At 42.1% G+C, this 25,827-nt stretch overlaps 1 protein-coding gene across 12 annotated transcripts in view; it reads right to left on the bottom strand.

Annotated features, from left to right (window-relative positions):
* MITF (melanocyte inducing transcription factor) overlaps positions 1–25,827 on the bottom strand; it is a 100,119-nt gene that overhangs the window by 9,142 nt on the left and 65,150 nt on the right. For 7 of the 12 annotated variants that reach the window (XM_080605593.1, XM_080605594.1, XM_080605604.1 and 4 more), the window contains 5 exons: positions 10,713–10,940; positions 9,537–9,620; positions 7,993–8,088; positions 3,792–3,909; positions 533–607 (listed from right to left, as the gene is read on the bottom strand). In XM_080605593.1, coding sequence (XP_080461719.1) covers positions 533–607; positions 3,792–3,909; positions 7,993–8,088; positions 9,537–9,620; positions 10,713–10,940 — 601 coding nt within the window. The remainder of the gene's footprint in view (positions 1–532; positions 608–3,791; positions 3,910–7,992; positions 8,089–9,536; positions 9,621–10,712; positions 10,941–25,827) is intronic. The other 5 variants (XM_080605599.1, XM_080605602.1, XM_080605601.1 and 2 more) reach the window with 3 other exon arrangements.

Here is a 25,827-nt window from a genome sequence, read left to right on the forward strand (position 1 = left end):
TACTTAAGTCATAAGATGCTCATTGTTTTATTTTACTTTTCTAAACTCAGAAATGAGCGCTCCTTTCAAACTGGAATTTATAAAATTGCCACACTGAGGATGTGCACTGGTGTTTGAATCATAAGCTGACCACCTACCTTAAATTTTAGTGGTTTTGTTCTGTTTTGTTTTTAAAAAGCAAAAAATCACAAGGTGAATTTGTTCAAAGCAATCGGATGAGATGTTGTTCCGAGTAATTTTACTGGTAACATCACCTTTGAGGGCATACTTCCAAGAAGTCCAGATAAACAGATCATTACTTGGAATTAGACCACCTAGACCATTTTGCTTTTTTGGAAAACAGTTTAAAATTGAAGAGTAGATTTAAGTATACACTTCAAGAGTATTAGAGGTATTTGATTTATGGGCATAACATAATGAACCAGTACTACACGAAGTGGCTTATTCAGATTTAAGATGCTCACATTCCAACACCTAAAAACAACTATAATCATTATTAAAATTGGTGTAAAAAGCGAAGAACCAAACTTACTCAAGTTATGATTGTCTTTCTTTTGCCTCTCCTTAGCCAATGCTCTTGCTTCTGACTCTGTAGGAAAAATACATGCTGTGCATGTGAATGAAGTAATTAGAATTAAAGTAATTCAAACGACATTTCAGTTTGTGAAACATTTGTGAAGGAAGCCTGATCAGCAACTGGCAAACAAATCATTACAGCCTTTCCATAAAGTGAGAAGGGCCCGTCACATAAGCTGCGTTTACTGAAATCCAGAGCTGGGATTCAGCGTTACCCCTGTACCTGCAGAGCTTTTGTTCCCACACTTCCTATGCTGACTTTCACGATGAGAACGTTTCCCACGGAGGCCCTGATTCAGCAAGGTATTTGAGGACAACAAATTGCTGAAGTCCAACATACCTTCTCCTACGTACACATGCAGACAACATGCTTATGTACCACACAGAGGCTGAACCAGAGGAACAACATGCTTACTGCATTGCTACCTGCACAGGATGTGAAGCAGCCAGGAGTCAGCAGCTCTGCTCGCTGGAATTGAGACTATGTCCTTTTGTGGCAACCTGTGCACATCACCACGGCACTCAAGGTACGACTTAAGTGACCTACTAAAAATGCTGTGTTTTCCAGCTATATTAATTGTTCCCATTATATCAAAAAAGTTTTTAAAAAATTCAACACCTTTATAGGCAAATCTCCTCAGATCACAACTATTCTTAACTTTGGTCCACACATTTATTACTCAGACTTCAGCACATAACAGTTCAGGCAAACACATAACTAAGCTTGTTATTTTCAGTTCTCATTTGATCTTACATTTCCCAAACTATTTCAAGTACTTGTTTGTTCTATCCATATTAATTTTGGGGGAAAAAAAAAAAGTGAGGCGAAATCCTTAACCCTTTCCCTGTTGCACTTAAATTACAAAACCAGCAAACATTATTTAGTTTTGTAGTAAACCAGTGAGCACAAGTGAACCTGTGATCTATTATCACACATCCCTTTGTGGGAAGAAAACCCCTTCACTCAAACAAGTTTATTTTCTGTATTATTTTCTTCTTATGGAATATGGATTATGTCCTACGCAACCCACAGTAACTGGTGATGAGGGTTTGTTTCCCTTGGAGTATGGGAAGTTACCCCAGCATTACGTGCGGTATAACAAGGCATAACCTTCGTAACACTAGGCTCCCAAAGGATCCCCCCCAAAAAAGCTTGAAAGATTGTTTCACGTCTTAATGAAATCTGGGCTTAGTCTGACATTGCATTATGAAACAGATACGAGGTTTGTAAGGCCAAAAGTGATTGAAACCGCACTCCCAGCTGAGCAGGATTCCCATTAAATGCTTCAGTAACTACAGCTGACAACTCACAACTATGATCAGCATCAGATGCTGGATAACAGACTTGATTTTTTTTAGTTCTTTATCATTTTGATATTTATACAGTAGGATGGAGAAAGCAATATTTAAGTCTAGCATTTGTTAAAAACCTAACTCTCTTCAACCTAGTTCCAACAGCAATATCAAGAAATGGAGAACCAAAAGCTTTACCACATTTGTGCATTTAGAGATTAAACTCCAGCCTCTAAGTAAAACTTCTGTGAAAAGAGGAAGCCTTTCCTACCTAGACTTCTGTCTACAATAACATACCGATATTAAAAATCACCGTTTGCTGTGCACTATCAATGGTCAAAGGCTTGGCCGGATCAATGTCAAAGTGACTGCTGTTAAATTTGAGTTTAATTCCTAAACTTGTCGTAAGTTAAATGCAATCCGCTACCATATATGTTTAAAAGAAAAAGCATTTAACTAAATTGGTTGTTTACACGTGAAGGTAGCACATAGACATTTAGCTTAGTTCAGATCTATTTTGACTTACTGAGGACTTCTGTAAGACCACTTCATTCACTAATTTCCCCTCTTTCTGCCTTCTTTGCCCAACGTCTTACACAATCACCTGCAGTGAACCCACCAGCCTAGACACGTGGCAAGTTGAGTGTTTAGCTTGCAGTCTACAGCCACTTGTAGCTTTCTGTAACTGAGGCAATGAAGCTGTCTGTAATGTAGGACCCTGAGTAGATCTCATCCCCTCCCACCCTCCTCTAACATAGTTCAATGTGCTGTTGAAGTTTTTCTTTCTCTAGAAGCCACAAGTCATTTTGCACTTTGTGTATCTTCCTTTGGTGCAGAGCTCAAATTCTGTGCACTCATACAAAATGCAAATATCCACCAGCTCAGAGATGTGGCATTTCCTCCTGAGAACCTCACTCCTGGGCTATTAAAACTGCTCTACTTAAAACTAATTCCTGTCCAGAACCTGCTTTGCAACTGAGTCAGCCTGTGAGTTTTCACAACAGAAAGAAGAGAGACAAGAAAGAAACTACACCTCTACCAGGTCAGCACAGTATGACTCTCAGTTGGGCTTAAGAGCAATCATTTCTGGATATTAAGATGATTTTGTCATTGGTTCTAGAACGAATCTCCATTTGTTCATTTGCGGACATTCTTGCCTTGTATATGTACCCTACATGTGGTTACATCCTTTCATCTACAAGTGAAGCAAAACAGCAAAAATAAAACAGGCTTTAGAATACGGAACTTCTCTTCTAAGTCTTCAAACTATTTAGCTTTTGTATGCACGTGCTTGAGAGGGAAGGTTTTTAATGTTCCCTTTCCCTAACTCCCACAGCTTATTCAGATGAGACCAGCTTCACTGCTGGAAGCACTGACACGACGAGCTTCAGAAGATACTTCATTTTCACCTTGATTTAAAACAGTATCTTTTCCGTGCCTGATTTTACATTTCATAGAGTCTTGATGCCCAGATTTCATATTACAAGTTTTGTTCATTATAGTGCTCCCCTACTAGAAGAAAGCCTCAACACGCAGTGTTCCTCAACACGAATCCCAGAGATACTCCGGATGTCAAGTTGTTAAAATTTAATGTTGATAGAGCAAACAAGGGGTCCAAACTAGAAAACAGCTCTGCAAGAGTTGCATAGAAATTTCCTACGGCACAACATTTTGAATGTGCAGATTTGACTGCAATAATTAAGGACTTTGCCTTAATTTGTGACAGTGAACAGACGCACGCGAATACAGCTGCATTACCAGCTAATACATCTACTAAAAAACTGACTGCAAGAAGTAACCATTCATCCTTTTTTTTTTTTTTTTTTTTTTTAAGAAAAATCGTAACACAAATTATGTTCAGTATCACCTGAATTCAAAGCAATTACACCATAGCTCCAAAGTAGTATTTTAAATGTATTTACCTGTGAGCTCCCTTTTTATATTAGGAAGATTAGCTGGACAGGAGTTGCTGATGTTTAGTCCTGGAGGAGGCATGCTTTGGTTGCCATAAAGGTCGATCAAATTCCCAGACACAGGCAACTGGAAAAGATAAGGAAGGAGAAAGATCAGTTGGTTTGCCTTATGGAAAAAGCTTTGTACAAAATAAATGAGTTATCACCTGCTAAGAAATCTGCGCTCTTTTCAATGTGCAAACAGAGCTTGCAATAAGGTCAGCAAAAGTTACACGTATGCATGGGCATGAGGAATAAACCACCTACATTGGGAAAGTTCTGCCCTCTCTTCTCAAGAAGGTGCAGACAATACTTTATTATTATTTTTTTTAAATGCAGGGAAGCACAGCTCCATTTAAGTTGAAAAAAAAAAAAAAACTTAGGAAAGAAGAGGTAATACACGCTGACAAGCATTGCTGTATTGTTCCTCACAACTGCTTCACTGAAAGATAAGATCTGTACCCTCACCGCTTCCAACCGAAAGATCTGAAAGAGCCTACAGAAGGCTCACGGAGGATGCCCCCATTTACCCAGTAACACGTGAGTCAAAGTTCTCAGCGAGTTATTACATGCTTGTCAGAGGACACCGTATTCAATCAATCACATTTTTTATGTGATTTGAAGGCTAGTTACACAGAGAACATTTTCATAAGTTTACTTTAACTTGTTTTTCACCTTGTGTAACAAAAACGTGCACCAGCTGGAGAAAGACTGTTTTGACATAAATGTCCTCAATTACTCATTCATTCTGTAATTCTTCTTTAGGTATGTTTAAGGAAAGAGATTTATAGGGAAATAGGATAGTATTCGAACAAGACTTAGCAAAGCTATCCCTTTATATTAAAATGTAAATTTAAAGAAATCCACAAGTATCCTGAGTGGATTATTTTACCTGTCTATTCTTTGTTTTCAAACTAGGTTTTGAGAAGACAGGTATAAAACACTTTGATACCTTATCTGAGTGCCAACACTTCTTATCTTTGCTGCAAAGAAAACCAGTCCCTCCAAGACACTGATCCTGCAGAGATTAGACCATTAACTTTACACCCACGTAAATAATGTTGGGGAATACAATGGAGTGAGTCACAGCACAGCCTATTAAACTCCTACTGACAGTCCTTGCCAGACTGAGACTTAAGAAAATTTCTCTGCTGCCTAGAGCAACCATAAGAAACAACGCTGATGTGCACACGCTGAAGTGCCGCCACCTAAAAGCCATGCTGAGATCTGTCAAGAGACTTCTGAACAGACAGCAGCCAACAGCAAAATGAGGTCCTCTGACTTGGTCTTCAAGTGACAGAGGGGAAAGTAACTGAGTTCTCAGCAAATCTAGTCCTACAATTTCCTGCACACCACTTAGCTTCTGAATTTCATATAAAAATATATATTAAAAAAATAATAAATCTGTTTTAGTTCCCAGCTGTCCTCCACAGACCGCGATCCTAGTTGCAACACACCCACATTAACGTCACTGTGACCATTATCTCACTGCTCTACAAGGCTGGCCCTCAGATCTTTTGGCCCCTCAACGCATCCGTGACACAGGAGCAGCAACCTTCTGACTTGGACGTGCTTTTTCTATTCATGCTCCCATGTATGGTGAGAGCACAAAGGGCTTGTTTGTAGCTCTGGGACTTGAAGTTCAGAACCAGACATGTGAAATCTAATTAGGAGTTTCAGAGGGAAAAAAAAAAAAAAAAAAAAAAGATATTTTTCCCCCCAAACCAGAAACTGGCATCTCAAATCCTGGGTAAAGCAGCTAGCTTGTAACGAAGCATGGAGAACAGCTGAGGTCCCCAAGCTGCTGTAATTACTGCAAGACTGACCCTGCGTGTTACAATAGGATTGTGATTCTACCTCCCCATCCCCAGGTGTCAACATCGTGTTGGATTTCCGTGTAAGGTTCCGTAAGGAACTGTGCAGCAATCACCACAAAAGGGTAGGAGCTGTTGGCTGTGCACACTAAGTCCTGCAGAAATGGCTTGCACCAGAAGAACCCACCTGAGAGCTGGGCAACAAAGCACGAGTGCTGCTGATGCATCACTAACTAACTAACTAAAGGTGAAGGGAGAAATTTGCACAGGTGATTATCTTTGTAAGTTTGTTTCTATATTTTAAATATGTTTTCCTTAAGGCTGTTAAATGATTTTAGCTAAGACATTTAATGCGGCATCTTTCAGACCATCCCCAAGAAATTAATTCACCTTAACTCTCCCTAAAAGTAACTTAAGGAAGAGCGGTTTGTGCCAGGCTCGGTTTGTTTTCTTCCTTGAGACAGCATGGCGTGTCTTTGTTCACAAGATTTCACACCACGAAATATGACGGACTCCAATAAAATAAGCACTCACACTCAGGTCGTTCAGGCTCTGTGTGTATCACTGAGACATCGGCTGTGCAATCAACAAGGCTGTCTCTGAGGTACACACGCTGTTCCCCAGAAGGTGCCGTGTTGCTCCCTTACCTACAAGGGCACGCTCAGTGGCAGTCCCTGCAATACTCCTGGGGTTCAGCTTCCATTCTGACACCTTTCAGCACAGCAGCAAAGCTGGTTAACTTGTGACCCAACACCAAAGTTTACAAACACATCCGTAGGCACTGTATTGCAATGAGCCCTTTTCTATTAGGAGGTACTTAGAAACACCCCTCCGCTTGTTCTACACACAAATCTCTGATTTTGTTTATCAATTAAGTACTGTTACCAAACGTAACAAACTGGCCCTTTCATTCTTTGTTGGTTACGGAACAATAGCAGCCTTTGTTGTAGTCTCAGCACAGCTATTTATAGGTTGCGTCTCTTTAGAAACCATTTCCTCTCTTTATTTTTTTTTTCCCAGCTCTACTTAGCTCAGTCTACAGACATCAGTTCCTTACTAGTAAAATACTCTGTGTTTCCATAGCTAAATCTCATTCCAAACGAGAAGTTTTTGTTATGGCGGGCTCGTTTTTCCCTGAACCAGTTGTTGAGGAACGCGGCTCGTTTTCCATCACTTCACGATTGGTACCGGGTTAATTCAGAGGCTGAAACATACTTTTTGCACCTAGCAGTTTAACAGTATTAGTAGACTACTCCAAGGGCACTAACTAAGGGGGGAGGCTGGTGGGCTGTTTCCTGCAGCATGCTCCGTGCCTCCAAGAGGGCTGTGGGAATCTGTGGGAGCCAGACGAGGTTACACGGCATCAGACAAGTACTGTCAGCAAATGTAAACCTATGCTACAAAATCGATGCTAAGTGGTAAGCTGTAAATTTTGGCACTAGATAAAAAAGAACGAGACGCCAGCACTGGCAGACATCTACTCAGCCAGATCTAACAGCACTTAAGCCTAAGGCAAAAAATTCGCTGGAGCTACCCTCCACAAAAGATCAAAATAAGATTATGCCAGAAGTACGATTATGTTAATGCTCGCAGCAATGTGAACCAGCAAACAGAAGTGGCAACTTGGAGGTAATATGTGCCTTCCCTTGCTCACCAACTTTCCCATCTCAGCATTCTTGTCTTTTGTCCCAGACTTCCTGGGCGCCCTTCTCCCCGTTCAGTTTTAAGCTTTATTCTTTCACCTTTGGTTTGTTTTGAGGGGTTGCCTTTTTTTTAATCTTATTTTTTATTTTGTACCATCTTTGTTGTTGTCTAACTTGGGACTTATCTTCATTTGCAATCAGACTAAACTAAATATACGACATTAGAGCTTCACGGTTAAATTATAGCAGCTTTGGACAGGGATGCTAACACAGGCTTAGGCATGGCTTACAATTTTTTATTTGCACATAACAAGATGGGAACCTGGGGTGCCAAAGGTTCCCTTTAGGTTTCTGAAGCTGAGCTTGATGCTCGTTAATATGCCCACTAATATCAGTGGGTATAAGCTTACTTCTGTTAGTTCAATTCACTCCTCTACTACAACCTTTCCACTGTCTAACTTGAATTTGAAATAAAAAAGGGCAAAATTTTCCTTTGTATTCCCTCATCATGACTCTAGCTTGCATTTTTAAACTTGTGTTCTTCATTGCAACTGTATACCTGGAGGTCTTCAAAAAATACCTCATTACTCTCCACAGACAGTACAATAACTGCTTAACTGCTCAGAGAAAAAATAGTTACACTCCAGTTTTACGTTCACTTGAGGAGCGGCGATTAGGCTTAACGGGGAAAGCAAAAGGAAGGGACCGTTGTACCGTGTTTGCCATCTGCAGGGCTGGGTCCATCAAGCCAAGGATTTCTTCATTGTAGCTTGATTCTAGACTAATTATGTCATCGATCACATCATCCATCTGCAACAGTAAAGGTGAACAATAAAAAACAAAACAGTTACCAAACCCAAGAAGGAACAAAAGTCTAACAAAGCACTTCAGCAGCACACCGGTTCTCTGCAGTACGGGCCAAGGCAGAGAGAGGTCTGTGCACTTCTGCCATACTCCAGAACCAATCCCCCGGCTTAATTCTCACTGTCCAGCTAGGGCTCTCAGACCACAGCAAAGCTTCAGGCTTCGTGATCAATTCTGCACCTCCCATCAGCGGTTACCTGCCCACAGACAAGCTGTTCCTCCCAGGAACAGCAGAGGATATCAGTGCCCATACAACAAGCCTCACTAACGATGTGAAACCCTCCCCCTGGTTCTGCACAGGCCCCGTCACCTTATCTCCAACCACAGGGCTCCGGCACTGCCTGCCCACCCTCCCTCTCAGTCATCCAGGTGTGGGGCAAAAACCGACTTACAGATTGGAACACCTGAGCCCTGGCATCTGCGGGGGGAAGAAGGCTTGCTGCTGAAAGGCTGCCCTCCCTCAACAGGGGAATCGGATTTATTTCCTAATACTCCCTCTCCCAGGAAGCACCACCCAAGAGTAGCTCAGTGATGATCCTAGGTGGTGGAAACAGTTTTTGGGCTGGGCTGGAGGGTTCCTCCGTAAGCTCCTACACGGTCAGGGGGACCACAGTCCTCCAAAGCACCGCTTAGATGCTCTGAGCTGACCTGCAGCTTGCCTATTTCTTTTTTGATCACCATAAAAAATAAGCTTAAGTGACACTAATTAAAAAATAATAATAATTTTTTAAAAAATTAAAATTGATAGTACAAAGAGTAGTTTAGGGGATTTTTGTGTCAGCGCAAGAAAGTATGATCAGAACGAAGTACACTGTCTGGAAGTGAGGGCAAGAAAGGAAACAACAGTTACAGCCCATATCTGAAGTCTTGTTACTAAAATAAAAAGCAGTCTGCTCAAAATAATAATAATAATAATAAAATACAAATAATTTTAAAAAATGACTAGTGAGGACAAAATTACCACGTCGGGATTAAAGCCTTCTTTCTCTTACCTCCCCCCTTAAGTGCAGGTGTGATCTGCGTAAAAATGGGCTCTTAGAAACTATCACAACAGCAACACATACATGCAGCTTGGGGGAAAAACTGCTTTAAAAAAGACTTCCTGAAGTGAGATCCTAAAACACCCTTGATAATGTTCTTCTGCTATAGTGTTACAGTTCTGAAAAGGGTTAACACTTTTCTAGATGTTTTAATGCACTTGATATCAATGCTAATATGTAAGGACATGGCACATTTGTAATATAAGTGGGGGTTATGTTGTTTTGTTTCTTAAATACATTTTACATTCAACTTGTTAAATACATTACTGGTCAAGTTTACTGTTTAGCGTAAGTTCAAAGAAACATTCTCATTGGAAAGGTGTTCAGTGCTCCAACTCCTGTGTCATCCAGTACCTGCATGCATGATGCTCGTGAGTGTGTATTCAGAGCCGGGCACTCACTCTCAACCCTGCTTTGCTCTTCAAATTTATAAAATCCCTGCAGAAATAAAAGGAAAAAAAAGAAGCAAAGCATGGATCTGAGTTCATGGCACAGTCTCAGTCCCAAAAAGAGCACGATTGAAACGGTGTCATGCACACATGTGCCTGATGACACAGCAAAGTGAAGCTGTAAATAACTTGAGAAAAAAATTGTGATACAACTGAGATGATAGGATGGAACTTGGATTTTCACTTCATTTAAAACTATGGAGCACAAGTAATTCCCCTTGCATGTGTAAAAACCAGGTTTTTAAATAACTGTTTTTGGAGTTGGATAAATTTTTCCTCACAGAGTGCATCTGTATTAAAATTTTGGCACAAAGGCTCGGAGGAAGGATGGGGAACAAAGGGAGCTCTATAATTCTCTCTCGTTTGTCAAGTCGCTGAAATATTGACATGATTCTTTTACTTGCTAATGTCTTTCAACTAACCTTTATTCTGCACCTGAGCACATACAACATCCAACTATGTTTTTGCCAGCAAATGTTAAGACAAGATTGTGAACAACTTCTAGGCATAGGCTAGTGAAGTCGCAAATTTGCAGCGCTGAAACAGCACGTCAGTAACATTTTAGGATATACTAGCTGAGATAATCTGGTGTTGACGTTAAGAGACTTGCTCCAATTTTAGTCCAAAAATTTCTAAAACCCTAAAATATCTTTAAAAAAAAGTCTGTTTTTTTTCAGTTATTTTTGTTATGCTCTCTGCTCTTTCTACACTGAATGGGCCATAAATAACATTATTCCAGAAAGCTACAGCTAACAAAACTGCTTTGTATTCTCCAAAGGTCAACTATTCACTGTGTGCATCAAGCAAGCAAAAAAAAAATAGAAGTTTTAATAAGCATAAACTAGCTAAAATAGTTCAAAAAAGGAAATTACATGGACAGAGGGGTTTTTTTTTGCCCTAATGTTTTATACAAATACATATTCATCAGGCAGGCAAAGAAGCATTAATTGCAATTTCAAAGTGAGCAGTTCAGAAAAGAAGATAAACATAACATCTTAATTAGCAAATATGGTTTGAAACAGAAAGAAAGCAGAATGCAATTCCGTTTTACTGAAGAGTATGCACAATGAGAGCGTATTACCTCTTTTTCACAGTTGGAGTTAAGCGTAAGCATGGCCATCGGGCTGTTGGGCGCGCTGCTTCCAGTTCCAGGCGGCATGACATGATCACCGGGCTGGTTTGGACATGGCAAGCTCAGGGCTTGGTTGGCGTGTTTATTTGCTAGAGTGGTAGAGAGGTACTGCTTTACCTGCTGCCGCTGGGCTTGCTGAATATGGTACTTGGTTGGGTTCTCAAGGTGAGTCTGCACCTGTATGACAGGAGGTAGGAACATGCTTTATTGTTTTACAGCGTCATTACATGTGGCATCGATCTGAGCTATACATTTGTGACATAGACCAGCTAAGCATTTGACTCAGTTACAAACCCGCACAGCTCCAAGGAACTCAACAGGGCTTCACTAATTCACGTTCAGTGGCAAGGAACGAGTCCCTGAGAGAACGTTTCAATAACTGACTTGTTAACAGGAGGGCAACGAGTCCCACTTTTCTTTCACATGGGGAGATTTCCCACTTAAAACCAATGCTCAGGTTTTCCATTTCACACAGATACTCCACAAACAGGTGCTTCTCTGTTCAGACCTTCAGCTACACGACATTGAATTTTCACCAAAATATGGAGAAATACACGGCACAGCAGGACTCACTTTACTTGTTAATAGCTACTAATTATAGGCAAATGTATCAACCGCTATCCTTCATCAGATTTCAAGTAAAGGACAGATTTAATTTGTTGTTGGTTTTCGTTTTTTTTTAACAATGCATTTGATATTTTACAAAAATGAAAAGAAAAGTAATGTGCCATTTTTTGTCTCTAGATTATTTATAACTCAGATATATGGCCTAAGTCACATACAAATAAGATGGCCTGTTTAAAAAATGCGTTACACAAAGAAGATGCAAGAAAAGCAGTGTCTCCGGTCAGATCAATCACTGTTCTCAGCAGCAGCCATTTTTGTATTTAAGACAGGCTTTCCAGCGCTTAGAAATATTTTCACATATAAAACATGAAAAAAGAATACCGAACTATTCTCATTCACTCTAAATAAACAAGAGAAGAAAAGTCCTTTTTTTTTTTTAATGGAAAAAATGTCACCATATCTTGGAAACACCGTCACCTTTCTTTGATCATTAATGTCTTTATCAAAAGGTAGAAAACAAACAAGTAAAATAATACTCCGAAAAGTCTGTTGGTTTTGAACAGTCCTAGTAAAGTGACTTCTATTACCATTACAACTGACCGTGCACGTTCCCCACTCATTTTTGTGGAAGAAATTAAATAAAGCAAGCTAGATACAAGAGGAAAAGGATTTCCTGTCCACTGTAAGCCTTCTTAGCAACAGGTTTTAAAATAAGTCTGCAAATAACTCACCTGATAATGATTATACTCAAGCATTTCCAGCATAATACTGATGGGTTGTAAGAGAAGTGACTGCAATACCCTTTGCTTTATGCTACTCCAGTCTGAGCGATTCGCATACGGAAGCACCATAAACAAGCTGCCCCAAACCAGCAGCAGAAACTGGAACACCACTGCTCAGACTTATAGTAACCTACGCTAATTAGCTACGCATGTAGAGAAACAAACAGTTCACACAGGGGCTGTGCAAGTTTAGCCCTAAGTATTGGTATTTTTTCCCCTGGCTTTGACGTCATGCTTTTTCATAAACATAAAAGGACCTTTTAAGTGATGGCCTATCAAAGTCAGATTGACAGTTTGCTCAAGGCTAACTCGCTATTCATCTTTCGTTCCAGTCATACTGATAGACAATGGTATTTTTCTTTAGCAGTAAGGTTAAAAGTTTTTAAGTATGGAGGAAGAAATAACCGAACAAATGCCCTACGAGCCCAACGCACATCCACCAGCCATGGGGCGTGCTGGATGAGACCGCGGGAGCCACAGCAGCCCATTGCCCTGCCCTCGGCACCCACTGCTCTGGGCACCAGCCTCACCCAGGACCTGCAGCTCCACAGGGAGGATTTCAGGATTTCAAGGAGCCGTGCTGCTTCTTCAGCCTCCCTTGTGCCCATTCAATATGTCCCAGCCTTCAGCAGCAAGGTTTCCAGTTCAGAAAGGGCTGATGACTAGCTAAAGCACATTGCAAACATACCTCTGTCCACTCAGAGACATTACTGCACCCGGTCCCTACGCCTCCCAGACCTTTCTTACCCTTGCTACCCAACTGCTTGACGAAAGTGTTGTGCTAAAGCACACGCACCTGAAGTTGCTCTACTTGTGCTGTTTTCCAAAGTCTGCTGCACAGAGAAACATACTTAAGAGAGGGTGTTAAGAGAGCTTAACCTGATTTGTAGCACCAAGTGCCAAGACAATCCGGCAGCCTGCTGCGCTAAGTACAGCGCTTGCTTCGCGGGTCCCAAGCTGCATTATCAATTTTCCTATCACCAGTGGTAAGAGTTCCGCTACCCAGATAAGCCTATTTTTCACTTAAATTTTCATCTTCCAAGTAGATAAAGTTATCAGCAAATGAGTTCACTTTCGTAACCCTTATCTTAGAGTACGTTATTTTAAAAACAAGCCTTACTCATCTTACAGTATTCACACAGTCCTTTTCCTTCCCCAGCATCAGAAACCCCTTGTGCTCCCTCAGCCAGCGGGAGGGACAGAACTAAGCCTCCTCTCTGCATCAACCACAGATCCATGCTCCTAGGAGAGGGACGAGCAAAATTCCAAGATCCACATCTCCACTGACACAAAATTGCTCCCCATGCTCACTGCACGAGTGCTCTGCGCTGTGCCACAGGTCCCTGCTTCGCCCAGCGCACACCCGCACGCCTTGTCCTCCTCTTCCTTCTCACTGCTGAGGTCAGGCACCAAAACTTCTGTATCGGAAATGCCCAAAGAGCAAATTAGCAGTAGCAAAGCTTACAATGAAAGGCATAGCTGGGATCCCGCACACCATCTAACAGATCCGGGCTGATGTATTAGCAGTCTGCCATTTGGCTGTAAGGACCGTACGCACGGCCCTATTGTCTGAACCTGCAGGCTGACGATACGAGAGCTCGCGAAATGTGCGAGTATCATCACAATTTACAGAGGTACTAATACCCCGAACTGACTCCACAACACAGCAAGTTTTGAAACACACGCTGCCTACGCGTTGCTCTTGTTGGCTAAATAGACATTAGAAAAGAACACATCTTCCCCCTAGTTTTTTGCCTTATTCTGCTACTCCATAATTTTTTCTTTAATAGGCTGTGCTGGCCTTTGTTGCAGGGAAGGCAAGAAAAAAAAAAGAGCGAAATTCAGTTTCAGAAAGCACACAGCTCCTTTTAAATTCCAGCAGACATTAGGGTATCATTTATTAGCAGCATGACACAAATAAAATCCTGTGTCTAAGTAGAGAGAAGAGCAACAAGAGCATGAAAATGCAGCATTTTTACTTCAGCTGGAACGTATTTGGAAGCCATCTGGCATTTCTGATAGAACTTTTCATCAGAAACTAGGAAGTAAGGCTGGGCATTTAGCTTTTGTGTTAGGCTTTTACTGTTACAGAATAGCCCCGCAGAGCTCTCTCAAGAATCGCATCAACCTTACCTACCTCTGCCTCCGAAGTTATTTCGGTTCCCTTTTATCAGATTTCTACCAATTCCAGAAGTGCAACTATTCTCTGATCTCTCTAACCTTACTGACAAGTGCGTCCTCTTTGGCACGGGGCAACAGACTTCAGCAAGAGTTCAGAGGCTATTTTCTGCTATTTGGGGGTGAAGGGAATTCCTCCTCCTTACAGGGAACATAACTGCTAGACAAACAGCACTGCAGATTTACATGCAGCAGAACTGCAAAGACAGATTGTAACTTAGCTGGTTTAATTCCTGACACACTACACGTCACTTTGGTTCAGACACAAAGGCACAGTCTTCTGGAAGTATTTTGAACAAACTTATCCACTGGACCACTTTTTTTTTTTTTTTTTAAATCTTGTTATACACTGGTAAGAACTGGCTCTGAGGAAATGCATTTACTGTCAGGTGTCTGGACTTCAAATCAGCAGCAGCAGCAAAGACTCTCTATTGCCTTTACAGAAAAAACTACCAGAAGAATTGTGGTCATTTTCTGCTAGTTATGCACGGTTCTCCAAGGACATGTTACCTTCTCACACAAGTCCAGTAGTGAATTGCAGAACACAGAACTGCCTTTTCTGTCATTAAATTGCTCTGAAATGATGCAAAGGAGAGATTCGGTGAGAAAACATTTCCTCTCAGTCTGTAGCTGATCCAAGATACTTCCACATTTGAATAAAAGAACACACAATCTCGGAATGGAGGGGCATGTTACATTGGTATCCCAACTCCTCAGGGCAGTGCAACAAAGCCAGCAGATTCCACAGGAAGGAAAGCATCTCCACACGGTTCAGGCAGGTATCACACCTCCACCACTCCTTGTGGTGGGGCACACACCGAGCCGTGCCTGCACCGAGGCCCAGAAGCGCAACGCCCCGTGCTTCCCTCCTAGGCCATGGCCAGGCCTAGTTCTTCAAGCAGGAGCTAGCGTGTGGCGAGAGTTCAGACCCTGCTGGTCAGAACAGCTTCCCCTGCTTTCCTCCTCCAATTCGACAGGACTGTATCCTCCAAGAGATACAGCACCCGCTTCTGAGGAAAAAGTGGATTATTAACCCTTCAAACAAGGAGTTAACCAGCAAAGCTGAAGGGGCCCCAATCCTCAGCTGTGGTGGTACATCTGCAAGAGTCTCCTGATAACCTGTCATAATGCCGACAGCTCTGGGCTGCCCAACATTTCCCTGGTCCCCCACAGGCAGGGAAGGAGCACATTTGGGTTGCCTGAATCACACAGAAGATTCTTCTCATCAAAACACACCACTGAACCTTTCTGTGAAAGCACAGCCAAACCACTTAATGCTTCATTTCTGCAGAGACAGGCTTGGGCACAGGAACATAGCAAAGATTTAGAGAGGACAGCTAACCAAAGTGGGAGGAAGAATTTTTCCCCTCACCCCCACATTTTTATTTTTTTTTTAATTAAAAAGACTATTTGTTTCAAGTAAATTGCCTTAGGACTTACAGTTTATAATTACAAATAAAATACTTTTTGGTCGGTTTTCTCCGTTCAATAGAACTTTTTGTTGCTTAGACAGCTAAGTGTCATGGGATTTTTAAGAAAGGTTAAAATTCTGCGTCCTTTAACAATTAATGGTACCCAAAGAAAAATCATATAAAAGCACATCCAGCGCCATGTTTTGCAAGAGCTACTCTACTGGCTTCAGTTAGGTTCCCTGCACCAGAAAGCCAGTTCAGTACCCTAGTCCAGACCTTCACAGCTAGTCTTGTTTTTAAAGCTGCTTCAACCCATCACTTTCAGGGATTAGCAGCAAGTTGTTTTCTAGGTCCTTGAATAAAGTCAAAACCAGGTGTTTAGTTTATCGTTTCACATGAGGTAAAAAAAGTCTGAGAACAACAAAAGGAAAGATAATCAATTACTGCCTCTTACATCAAGATGACTGCATTTTACTGTCAAAGCACGTATACATAGTTAACTTGATTTTGAGCAGCTGGCAAATTAGTCTTAAACATAAATAACCATTCAAGGGGGATTTCTTGTAGCGTGAGTTACCATTATTACCCAGCCTTAAAAGCCTTTATTCTCCTTAGGCTTTCTAATCCAGATTCAATATTCTGCAAACAATATTCACCACAGACTGGACTATTATGCCTAGAAATCCTGAGCACCACATACAATTTCAATTATTTCATTAAAATATTGATCATGGGTTTCACTGCAATGCCAGGAAGAACCCTCACAGTATCCAACTCAGAGAAACTCAAATATCCAGCAAGACAATGGTTTAACTCATTCTCAAAGACATTTTCCCACATGCAGCATTCAAACGTTAAGCAATGACATCACATTCTTCCCCTTAAGGACATCTGTGGTCTGAAGTAGCTTCAAATTAGAAGTTCAGTCCTCTTGCTTTCTGAAACCTTTCCAGTCCTCCAGGATGAAACAGTTACCTCACTTGAAATATCATCAAAAAGAAGTCGATTGGGTTGGAGTACATATCATTCCCAAGGGGAACTGGGAATTCAGAAACAGATAAACCTATTTCATAACTTCTTTGGCTGTTGTTCTCCCCTTCTCTCCATCTTTTCTAGAGCATATTTGCTCCCTTTCTTTCAGTCCATAACCCAGGGGCAATGACTAGGACAACACTGACCAAAAAGCCCAGAAGTGGAGAAAGCTGAAAAGTTACTTTTATTGACTGGGGAATGACGTGCGAAGAGGAGTTTATTTCAGTATTTTATCTTAGGACATAGCCAAAGCAAGGAAATTACATCTGTTAACACTTAATAAAACGCTCTGGTTACTTACTTCATCCAAAACACACTCTGAACATGAAAATCAAGGCAGGTACAAGAAAGCCATTTAAGAGCCAGCAGTGTGATTGCAGCCTAAGTGGTTCCAACAGTCATCTTCAAACACACAGTTATGAAAATGAAGAGGCACATTGTACAGAAAGAACATCGTTTACACAACTGAGAACTGTTTTGCCCATCACCAAAAACTCCTCTGTGTAACGTGACATTTTCCTCTACGGGGAAGACATGGAAGCAGACAAAAAAAGAACGAGGTTTTTGTGATTGGTATTTAAAACCTGTGCTTTAGCTATAGGAGCACATGATAAGAGTATCTAAAGAAATTAAAGAGAGGTTAACCAATTTGCTTAAGATGACAGGAATTGGTGTAATTTACAGGTTAGTGGCTTGCTAGCTGCCATTCCGTAAGTGTGGTTTTCAGACAGAATCTCATCCTTTGAACTGCTACAGCTTTCTGTTAGGAAATGAACATTTCAGGTGATTACTTTCTGGCATACACGCCATAAATTTTTATTTTTTATAGTTACTGGGTAGGTACCAGAAACCTTTTCAACATTTCAGGACAGACAAGTAATTGACTCCATAAAACCTCAGACACAAATCTTTGCTACGATTTCACCTATACCAGGTGCTTCAGAGTGTAAATATTTTATGACTGGCAGACAAAAATATCGGCCACAAAACTGCATCTGACCAGCAAGCTTGAATTACTGCCAAGGTAAAAAAAACTGATTTAAGCACCTCAAATCTACATCCTCCTTTCTCATCTGCACTACAGGCCTTGAGACTGCTCACATTAGGGCATGAAAGAGAAGACTCTCCCATACAGGAACTGTCAATGACAGACGTAAAGCTGCTCCATAAGACCTCTTGTAAGACCTGGCAGAGACACGTCAGCTCCAGAGGAAGCAGAATTGTAGGATCACACATCTCAGTTGCCCCAAAGCCAGTATGGATGGTCTGAAGCCACCTCTGTTCCCAGCTTCTCCTTGGAAAGCCTTTCATAGCCAAAGTGCTATCATCCACGCTTCCTATAGCAGCACAGACTTAAGATTTATCCAGACCACTCTTAACACAGTTCACTATTGACTTGAAAGAGTCACTTCAGATTGGTAAGAACATTTGTCCAACCTTATCTTCTTCCCAAGGCTGCCAAGCACTGCATTAGCTAGTGCCAGCTTTGACCTGCAGTCACATATTTAGAGCCTGAGCAAGCCTATCAGTTACATTTCACAGGAGTTACCAATTCCGACACCTTTCCAGCCCTCAGTAACCCCTGCTATGCCTGCACAACAGAATATTTCCCTTCCAGTCCCCTGGTTCACTGCATATCTGCTGTAGAACCTGGTGGCTTCAAACAACTTAGTTCCACAGCATTTCTGATGGCAAGGAAGAAATGCAGAACAGCAACACTCATTCTCAGGAGGGCCTTGACAGGTCAGCTTACGACTTAAAGCACATCGACTTTCACGTGTACAAAGGGTTAGAGATTCTGGATGGATTTCTAGAGCTCACAGCAGAGACAGCACGCACTTAGCTGTGCAAAAAGGAGGAACGTGCATCTCCTCAAATCCTGCAGGGCTCCGAGGCACTTTCCAGAGGTGAGGAGAGGCGCCGTTCTCCAGGCCCTGTTTTGCTAGGGTCACTCATTGTCAAACAGTTGCCAAGCGTGACAGATTTTAATCCAGTAAATCTGCTTTGTCCCCACATGGGCTTGTCTTCATGCATATCATGCAACACTGACTTTTCACAGGTGGAATTTAAGCTAAAACTGGCCATTTTGCTCAAACTGTAGATGAAAGCAAACAAAACCAACCAACCAACCATTATTTTCATAACGTTTTAAAACTCCCTACCCTCAACACTAGTCTTATTTGTTAGTACGAAGTTTGTGAAAGCTTGCTCAATTTTATAGCACATGAGATGAAGTTTGAGCCCAGATAACTGCCGGTGTAGAGGAACACTATCTTCAGTACTTGGGGGCCAAGTAAGGTCTAAGTCTGACTGCAAATCTTTCAAATCCTCAGCTCCAGCTTGTAAGAAAGAAGCGGTGTTCAGAGTGCTGCCCGTAGGCTATCCAAGTAGTTACTTACGAAATTTCAACATGCTGCAAAGGAATGCAAGATAGGAAGAGATGTAAAGATGGCACTAGATCAAAATATATTGAACAGCCAAAAGCCACAAACAGAACCATACTTGTGTCCTTCCCTTTTTTGAATAGAAGTTATTTGTAAGTGCAAATACAACTCCTGGATTATTATATTCAAGAGGAAAAAAACTACTTTGGAGAGGCACATTGCACACCAACAGGACATCCACGCTTGTTGCGCACGTATTTTAAAATGATGCAGGTGAAATACTGCTACACTCTTTGTTCACATAATCCACGGGGACTGTGAGACTGGCAGCATGCTCCCAAGGCCACTGACAAAGCACATACCAAGATATGCCACTGCTCACAAGTGAAGTCTGAAGAGAGAAAACATGAATGCCAAACCCAACGAACACCACAGTGCGTGCTGTGCTTGGCCTGTACCACTAACCGGAAGACCTTCCTACTATAACTTTAAAAGGAATGCCCAAAAATAAAAGTCATAATAATTTTGAAAGGACCATTTATTTTAACAAATCACTTAGCACCACACTCTACAGCACAAAGGACACTTGTTTAAGAACACGCCTGTTTGGAAGCTATCTGCTTTATGACAGACACGTAGCGCCGTAAGAAAAAATTAGCAACAGAATGAAGATTTTGTTAATTCAGAACGGTTTTATCCATTAAAATGCCCTGAGCTTCTAAATGTCACAGTTAATAAAAAAAAACAGAAAGACTTTGCTGGGCTCTATAATACTTCGCCTACAGCCTATGATGTCTCATGTCAGCCCCAATATGGAAGATCTGGAGAAGCAGAATAAAGCAGTCTAGATGCACCCGTTTTATTCACGCTGCTAATATGATCATTAGAAACAGCCTAAAATAATACTAAACTGCTGAGTTCTTTTAAGTGAAGGAAATGCAAGCTGGCTTACCACCGAACTGCCTGATTCTTATCCTTCTGTTCAACGAGCTGTGATGTTATTTATGACTGTATTAAAACCTACTGAGTTGTAATAAGGCAGTTTCAGTACCTCGGAGTGCTCGATCATCGTGCTCGCTAATGTAAGACAACCCAAGTCACCTTCATGCAAACTCAACCAGCTACGATCCGAAGCATTCTGCTAAATACCAGAATTGGGATTTTGTTTTTGGTACTTTGGCAAGCCACAAAGGTGCGTACAGCCCTTACACAGAGGCAAGCCTCCGCTCTAGAGGAGAATTAACCCAGCCAGCCGAATTGATGCCACAGAGCATCAAAGCTGAGAACTGTGCTGTCAGCATTACTGCTGACAGGTGATGGCTTTTCCTAGCAAGCAGAGTGCTTATGTCCCTGACACTTCCATTAAGCAACATTACATATTTTATTTCCTGACATCTCACTCACAAGGAAGGTGTTAGAGCAGACATCACAGTAGCCGCAAGAGATTAAAGGTAACAGCAGTAAGAAATTAAGTATGTTTATTGCACTCATCTTAAACCACAATGAAATTTAGTGTTTTAGTTGTTTCTTAGCTAAAGGAATGCTGCCCTAACACTTTTGTAACACCAAGATGTATTAAAGGCAAAGAGCCGTAATGTTGTGTGACCTCACCTTTACAGCCCACAATCTTATTCCCGTAACAGCCAGATGGTGGCTATCTTCTGGCTCCCAGGAGGAAAAAAGAAACGGAGAAAGCACACACAAGACTATCGTAGGCTCATTTGTTAAAGAAGGATGGCAACATTTCAGCCCTTTAAAGATCTCGGGCCCTACATACACCGAGATACAGCATCACGATCTATTTTATACCGACAAAAACAACATCCAGCCGCTCGGCCACTTCTGTAACCTTCCGCACACCTGCCCCTCCGTGTCTCACAGAGATGAGCTGTTGAAAACCCTTCTCCTCATGTTATTTCACATATGGCAGGCAAATAATCAGTTACACTGTGAAATGAGAAGCACCTGTCCACATAAGCGACCCTTGACAGGCCAGAGGGTGGAGCATTCGCAGCACCATCACCTGAACTGGGGAAAGCTTTCGACACCAATTCAGTCAGCCGCGGTTGGCTCCGCTCAGCCAGCCGTAACCAACAAGTGCAGTCAGGATCATTACTTCAACAGATGTTGCACGAGCACGTTTTTTTTTTAAATCAGGAATACTTAAAAGAGAGGCTGTGAAAAGTGTGCTATATGAAAAGCTGGCTTGTCCAGCACATAGCCGTGCCCCGGTAACAGCAGCCTTTTCAGCACTGACTCTGTACAAGAGCAAGGGCCTGCGAGCTCTTGATGCTCCGCTGGGTGCAGTCCTATTGATGGCAGGGTTACGACTCTCCTGATGGGACTCGAATCACATTTTGTGGCGTGGCACCACACTAATTCCACCTTCCGAAACATTTTACAGAAAGCTCTTGTCAAGGGTTTCATCTGAACTTCAAAAAAGCACAAATAACAGCTCACCAGGAGAGGCACTTTATGAGATACAAAGACGGGTGTGTGTTATCGTCCCGATTCTCCAAAGGTTAGCTGCAGATCAGTATTGCCAAGAAATTCAGAAGTATTGGTTTTGTCAGAAGATCAAAACGTCTCTTGCAAGAGACATTCAGGGCCTCCAGGCTTGGTCTCAAAAGAATCCTATTTTAAACCACACTGGTGTAACCCTTCAAATGCTGCTACAAGAACAGAACTCGGTTCCCAAGGGGAAATAGGCACTGCACCTTCCAGCACAGCCATATTTGTGTGGAAAATACACGTATCGCCTCTAGCCACTGGAAAACAGGCAACACGGCATGTTTATCACAACATACTTGTCACCACTGATTGATGACGTACACAAAGTTTCAGTTTCCTAAGAGAGTATGGAAGCATAACCCAGCTACAGACAAGCAGAGTCTGGACAATTAGATGGAGACAAAGATTAGATGTGCAATAACTAGATCCTACCTCAATCTCTCCACCTTCCTTACCCCTTTTTATACTTCTAGTATAAAACCATTTTAGCATATCGTTATTTTACAGGATGAAATAAATAGTCTGAGATCTTAATGCTTTAAAAACGCAAATAGGCACACACCGAACCGCGTTGATTTTAACTGAAAGTTTGAACAGAGGAATAAAGCAAGGGAGCTGGAGGCCAGCAGACCTAGTGGCAGCCGGCACCAAGGCCCCCACAGCTCGGTGTGCGCCCACCAGCAGTGTGGTGCGGGACACGGGGCGCCGCCAGGGACCGGCTGCGGACACCACGTGTGCCCCAGGCCGCCGCTGCCGGCCCGGCTCGGGACCGCTCTCACAGGCTGAGCTCTCCATAGCGGCTGCAGAGCATGACGGCTTCTCGTTTAATTTCCTCTGACACGAATGTAATTAGTGCTCATCAACAGCACTCTGCGAAAATAAACTAACTTGTAATAAGTGGGGACAATGGGGAATTGACTTCCAAAGCACGTTGCTGCTCCACGCTCCAGGCCACCAGGGCTGCAAGGAACACTATCAGCCACCTCTGCTGCCAGAAGTCCACGTGTCACAGAACTGTACCCCCCAAAAATGGGCGTAAATAAGCAATAGGTTGAATAATAGCCAATTTTGCTTCTGCCTTACCCCATCTGGTGGCCTACTGCTTACGTACAGCTGGAAGCAGTAGTTAATTGAGGCACGTTATCGGGAATTGCAGCACTGGAGAAATAAATGTGGTGCTAGATGAGCTGCGGTGCCCTAACAGTTCCCTGCTGCTGTTCCCCGGGTGCCGTGGCAGTCGCGCTTCTCACTGCATCTTGGAGGAGCACCTCGACGCCGCGCACTCGCACCACGCGGAGCCATCGGGACCGGGCGCCACCACCGCAGCCCCGCGAGCCGGTCCTGCCAGCCTCAACTGAAGCGGATAAGTGGAATTAATACCAGTTCCTGGAGAAGGTGGAAACCCAGAGAGACTTTCTAAGGATAAAGCCTGGGAGCAGCCTGACTCAGGCAGAAGCCTTGTCTGGAAGCTGTCCCCTCGTTCCTTACATTAAATACCGCAGAGAGAGGAGGAAGGCAGTTCTGAGCAGCAATCCACATGGGAAGCATCGCTTAGCGCAGAGCACCCACTTAATTTAATAAGAAGCACTCCAGAGCAGAAGGCACCACTTTTCTTCCCTCAAAAAGCCAATATACATTAGAAAAGCACAAACTCTTTTGAAAAGCCACAGTAGCATGATTAAATACTATTTTTCTTTTTACACAATAAACCATACAGGGCTGCACCCTTAAGGAATATATGAACTTTCATGTGAAAGGAGCCCATTAACTGCTGCACAATGAATGGTGCCTGTGGTCCAAGATTCATTTCCTTTTAGAAAAGCAGAAAGGACGGAGAGCTTACGACTGCTGCACACAACTGCTGACTCATTCAAGGTCACTTTACTTCTTCCCTGAACAAACTGTTTCTTTGAGACCCAGCCTATCGTGGTATTTCAGAGGACTATAGTTTCAGCGGGAGTCAGGAAGCCCAATTTTGTTAGGTTGTGCCAAATTTGCAGGACTCTATATTATTTCAAATTTAAGTCAGAAATAATTTTTTTTCTTAAAGTACTGTTCAGAAATGAAAATCCATTTTGGCAGGGTGGGGAGAGGGGATTAAGTTTCACAGAGGTCATTTTAAACAAGCCTACAAGTACTTCCAAAGCCCTTAAAAGTAGATTTTATACAGATTTGTGTCATGTCAGCACGGCTATCAACTAGATTTCAAGAGGCATAATTTCCATAAAATAGTCAAGTAGTACTAGATTAGTACTAGAAATAGTTGAAATTATTGAGTTACGATAGAGATAACTGGCGTATTTTTTAAAACTAAGTCTCACTTCTAAGAATTTGCTGTTTAACAAGACAAGAACAAACTTCAAAGCCCTTTCTGAAAGGACAGCAGAGCACTACGTGGCTTCAGCAACACAGCCCCAGTTCGCACGGGGCTGCAGTAGCAGTAAGAGAAGCTCTGCTCCACTGGATTTGAAAAGAGGATTTCCACTTGCTCCCTGCTTATCTCTTCCTCTAAAAAGGAACGGGAAACCTTGTTCAGAATCAGCCACGAAGTCCGTAAAGTTTTGATGGTTTCAGCTAGGAATTTCCAGGTGACTTTTAGGAAGAAAGCCTAAAACAGAACCTTTGATTCATCCCCCTTGATGCACAAACTTCCTATCAAATTCCTAGTTCACTCCTGATTCGGAGTCTGGATAACTTCTGCTTTTATACCCCCACAAGTGCACTGAGCACAGCAGCTTACTGGAAGGCCTTTCACTCTAACTAGGAAACAAAAAAAGTCAGTGTTAGATAGGGAGGGAAAAACACTCCCAAAATCGCTGTGAGGATTTTCTAGAGCTTACAGCAATGACTCCAAGTCCTTTAAAGATGCTTGGGTGCCCAGCACCTTCTGAGACCCCAAGCCCTCCTATCAAGGCCACACAACTCCCTTCGATAGCCTATGACGCTTTTTGGGGAGCAGATCTGCCTTTCTCCATGTTCAGAAGGAAGAGACAGATAGATACGAATACATTGCCCCAGGACTGAAAAAAATACTCTTTAAAACATTGCTTTTTTGTTTGTGTTTTTTAAACACAAGATGCATTTCTGCTCACTTCAGCGTATTCATTTTTGGATACATTGCATGTTCCAGTTTTTATTTTATTTATTTAAAGCATTCCAGCTTTGCTTGCTGAACAAGTTTACTACTTCCACTGGATGCCAGTAGCAGGTTTACTTTCAAGAGAGAGCCTACCTTCCACAGACTTTCTAGCAGCAATTTGTTTCCACATGTAGTAACCGTTGTGTAGGGCGTACAACTGGTCAAGGGCTTTAAGACACCTCTGGGACATGAGTTGGTGGAAACAAAATACAATATAAACAACACGATTAGAATGATGTGTGAAAACCAGTTTCTATCACTTGACTGTTAGCCTCCAGAGAAGCGAACAGTCTAGAAAGGCAGCTTCAACAGCAACTGAGAGCTTCCCCAAGAAATAGACGCTCTTGGAAACCATAATGCCATCTGCTGAGAGATTATGATAGTGCAATGCAAGGAATGACACCCCTGAATGCGTTCTCCAGTGCTTACTGCATTTCATCTGCTAGCTTAATTACTGTAATATCGATGTTGAAAGGCATGCTGCTTCTGGTCATGTTCAAAAATAAAAAGAAACTGTTTAAATTGGATAAATTATCCAAGGGTTTTCAAAGAACTACCTGAGACATCACAGCCTACTGATAATCAGCAAGTCAAGGACACTAAATCACAGAGGTCCACAATTAAAACGTTGTTCCAGTATGCTGAAAGGATAAGAGTAGGATGTGGGACACCCAAATTATTCATTTGGCTGGGGCATTCTAACTTTGCAAAAAACACTGGTAATTAAATAGCTCTTTTTGATTTATTATGTTTTTAAAGATACTCTATTTTGTGCTCCGTATCTTTACAAGCTTGAAAGTTTGTACATAATTCTAAGACAATTCAACTACAAAAATGTATCACCAAGTCTCACAATAACAAATAGGTTAAATGTGAAACTGGCATCCAATGGAAGTGCCAGTGACAGCCTGCAGGACCGAGCTGTCACCCCAATATCCCACCAGCACTCTCCATGGAAATGTTTGGAGGCAGCAAGATATTTTTGTAGTCGGTAGCAGAACTGCTGTGAACTAAAGATTGGCAGGATAATGATTCCACAACGACCACCGGATGGATTAT

This window comes from Anser brachyrhynchus (genome assembly GCF_964034855.1).
Source record: "Anser brachyrhynchus genome assembly, chromosome: 10".
Classification (NCBI taxonomy): Eukaryota; Metazoa; Chordata; class Aves; order Anseriformes; family Anatidae; genus Anser; species Anser brachyrhynchus.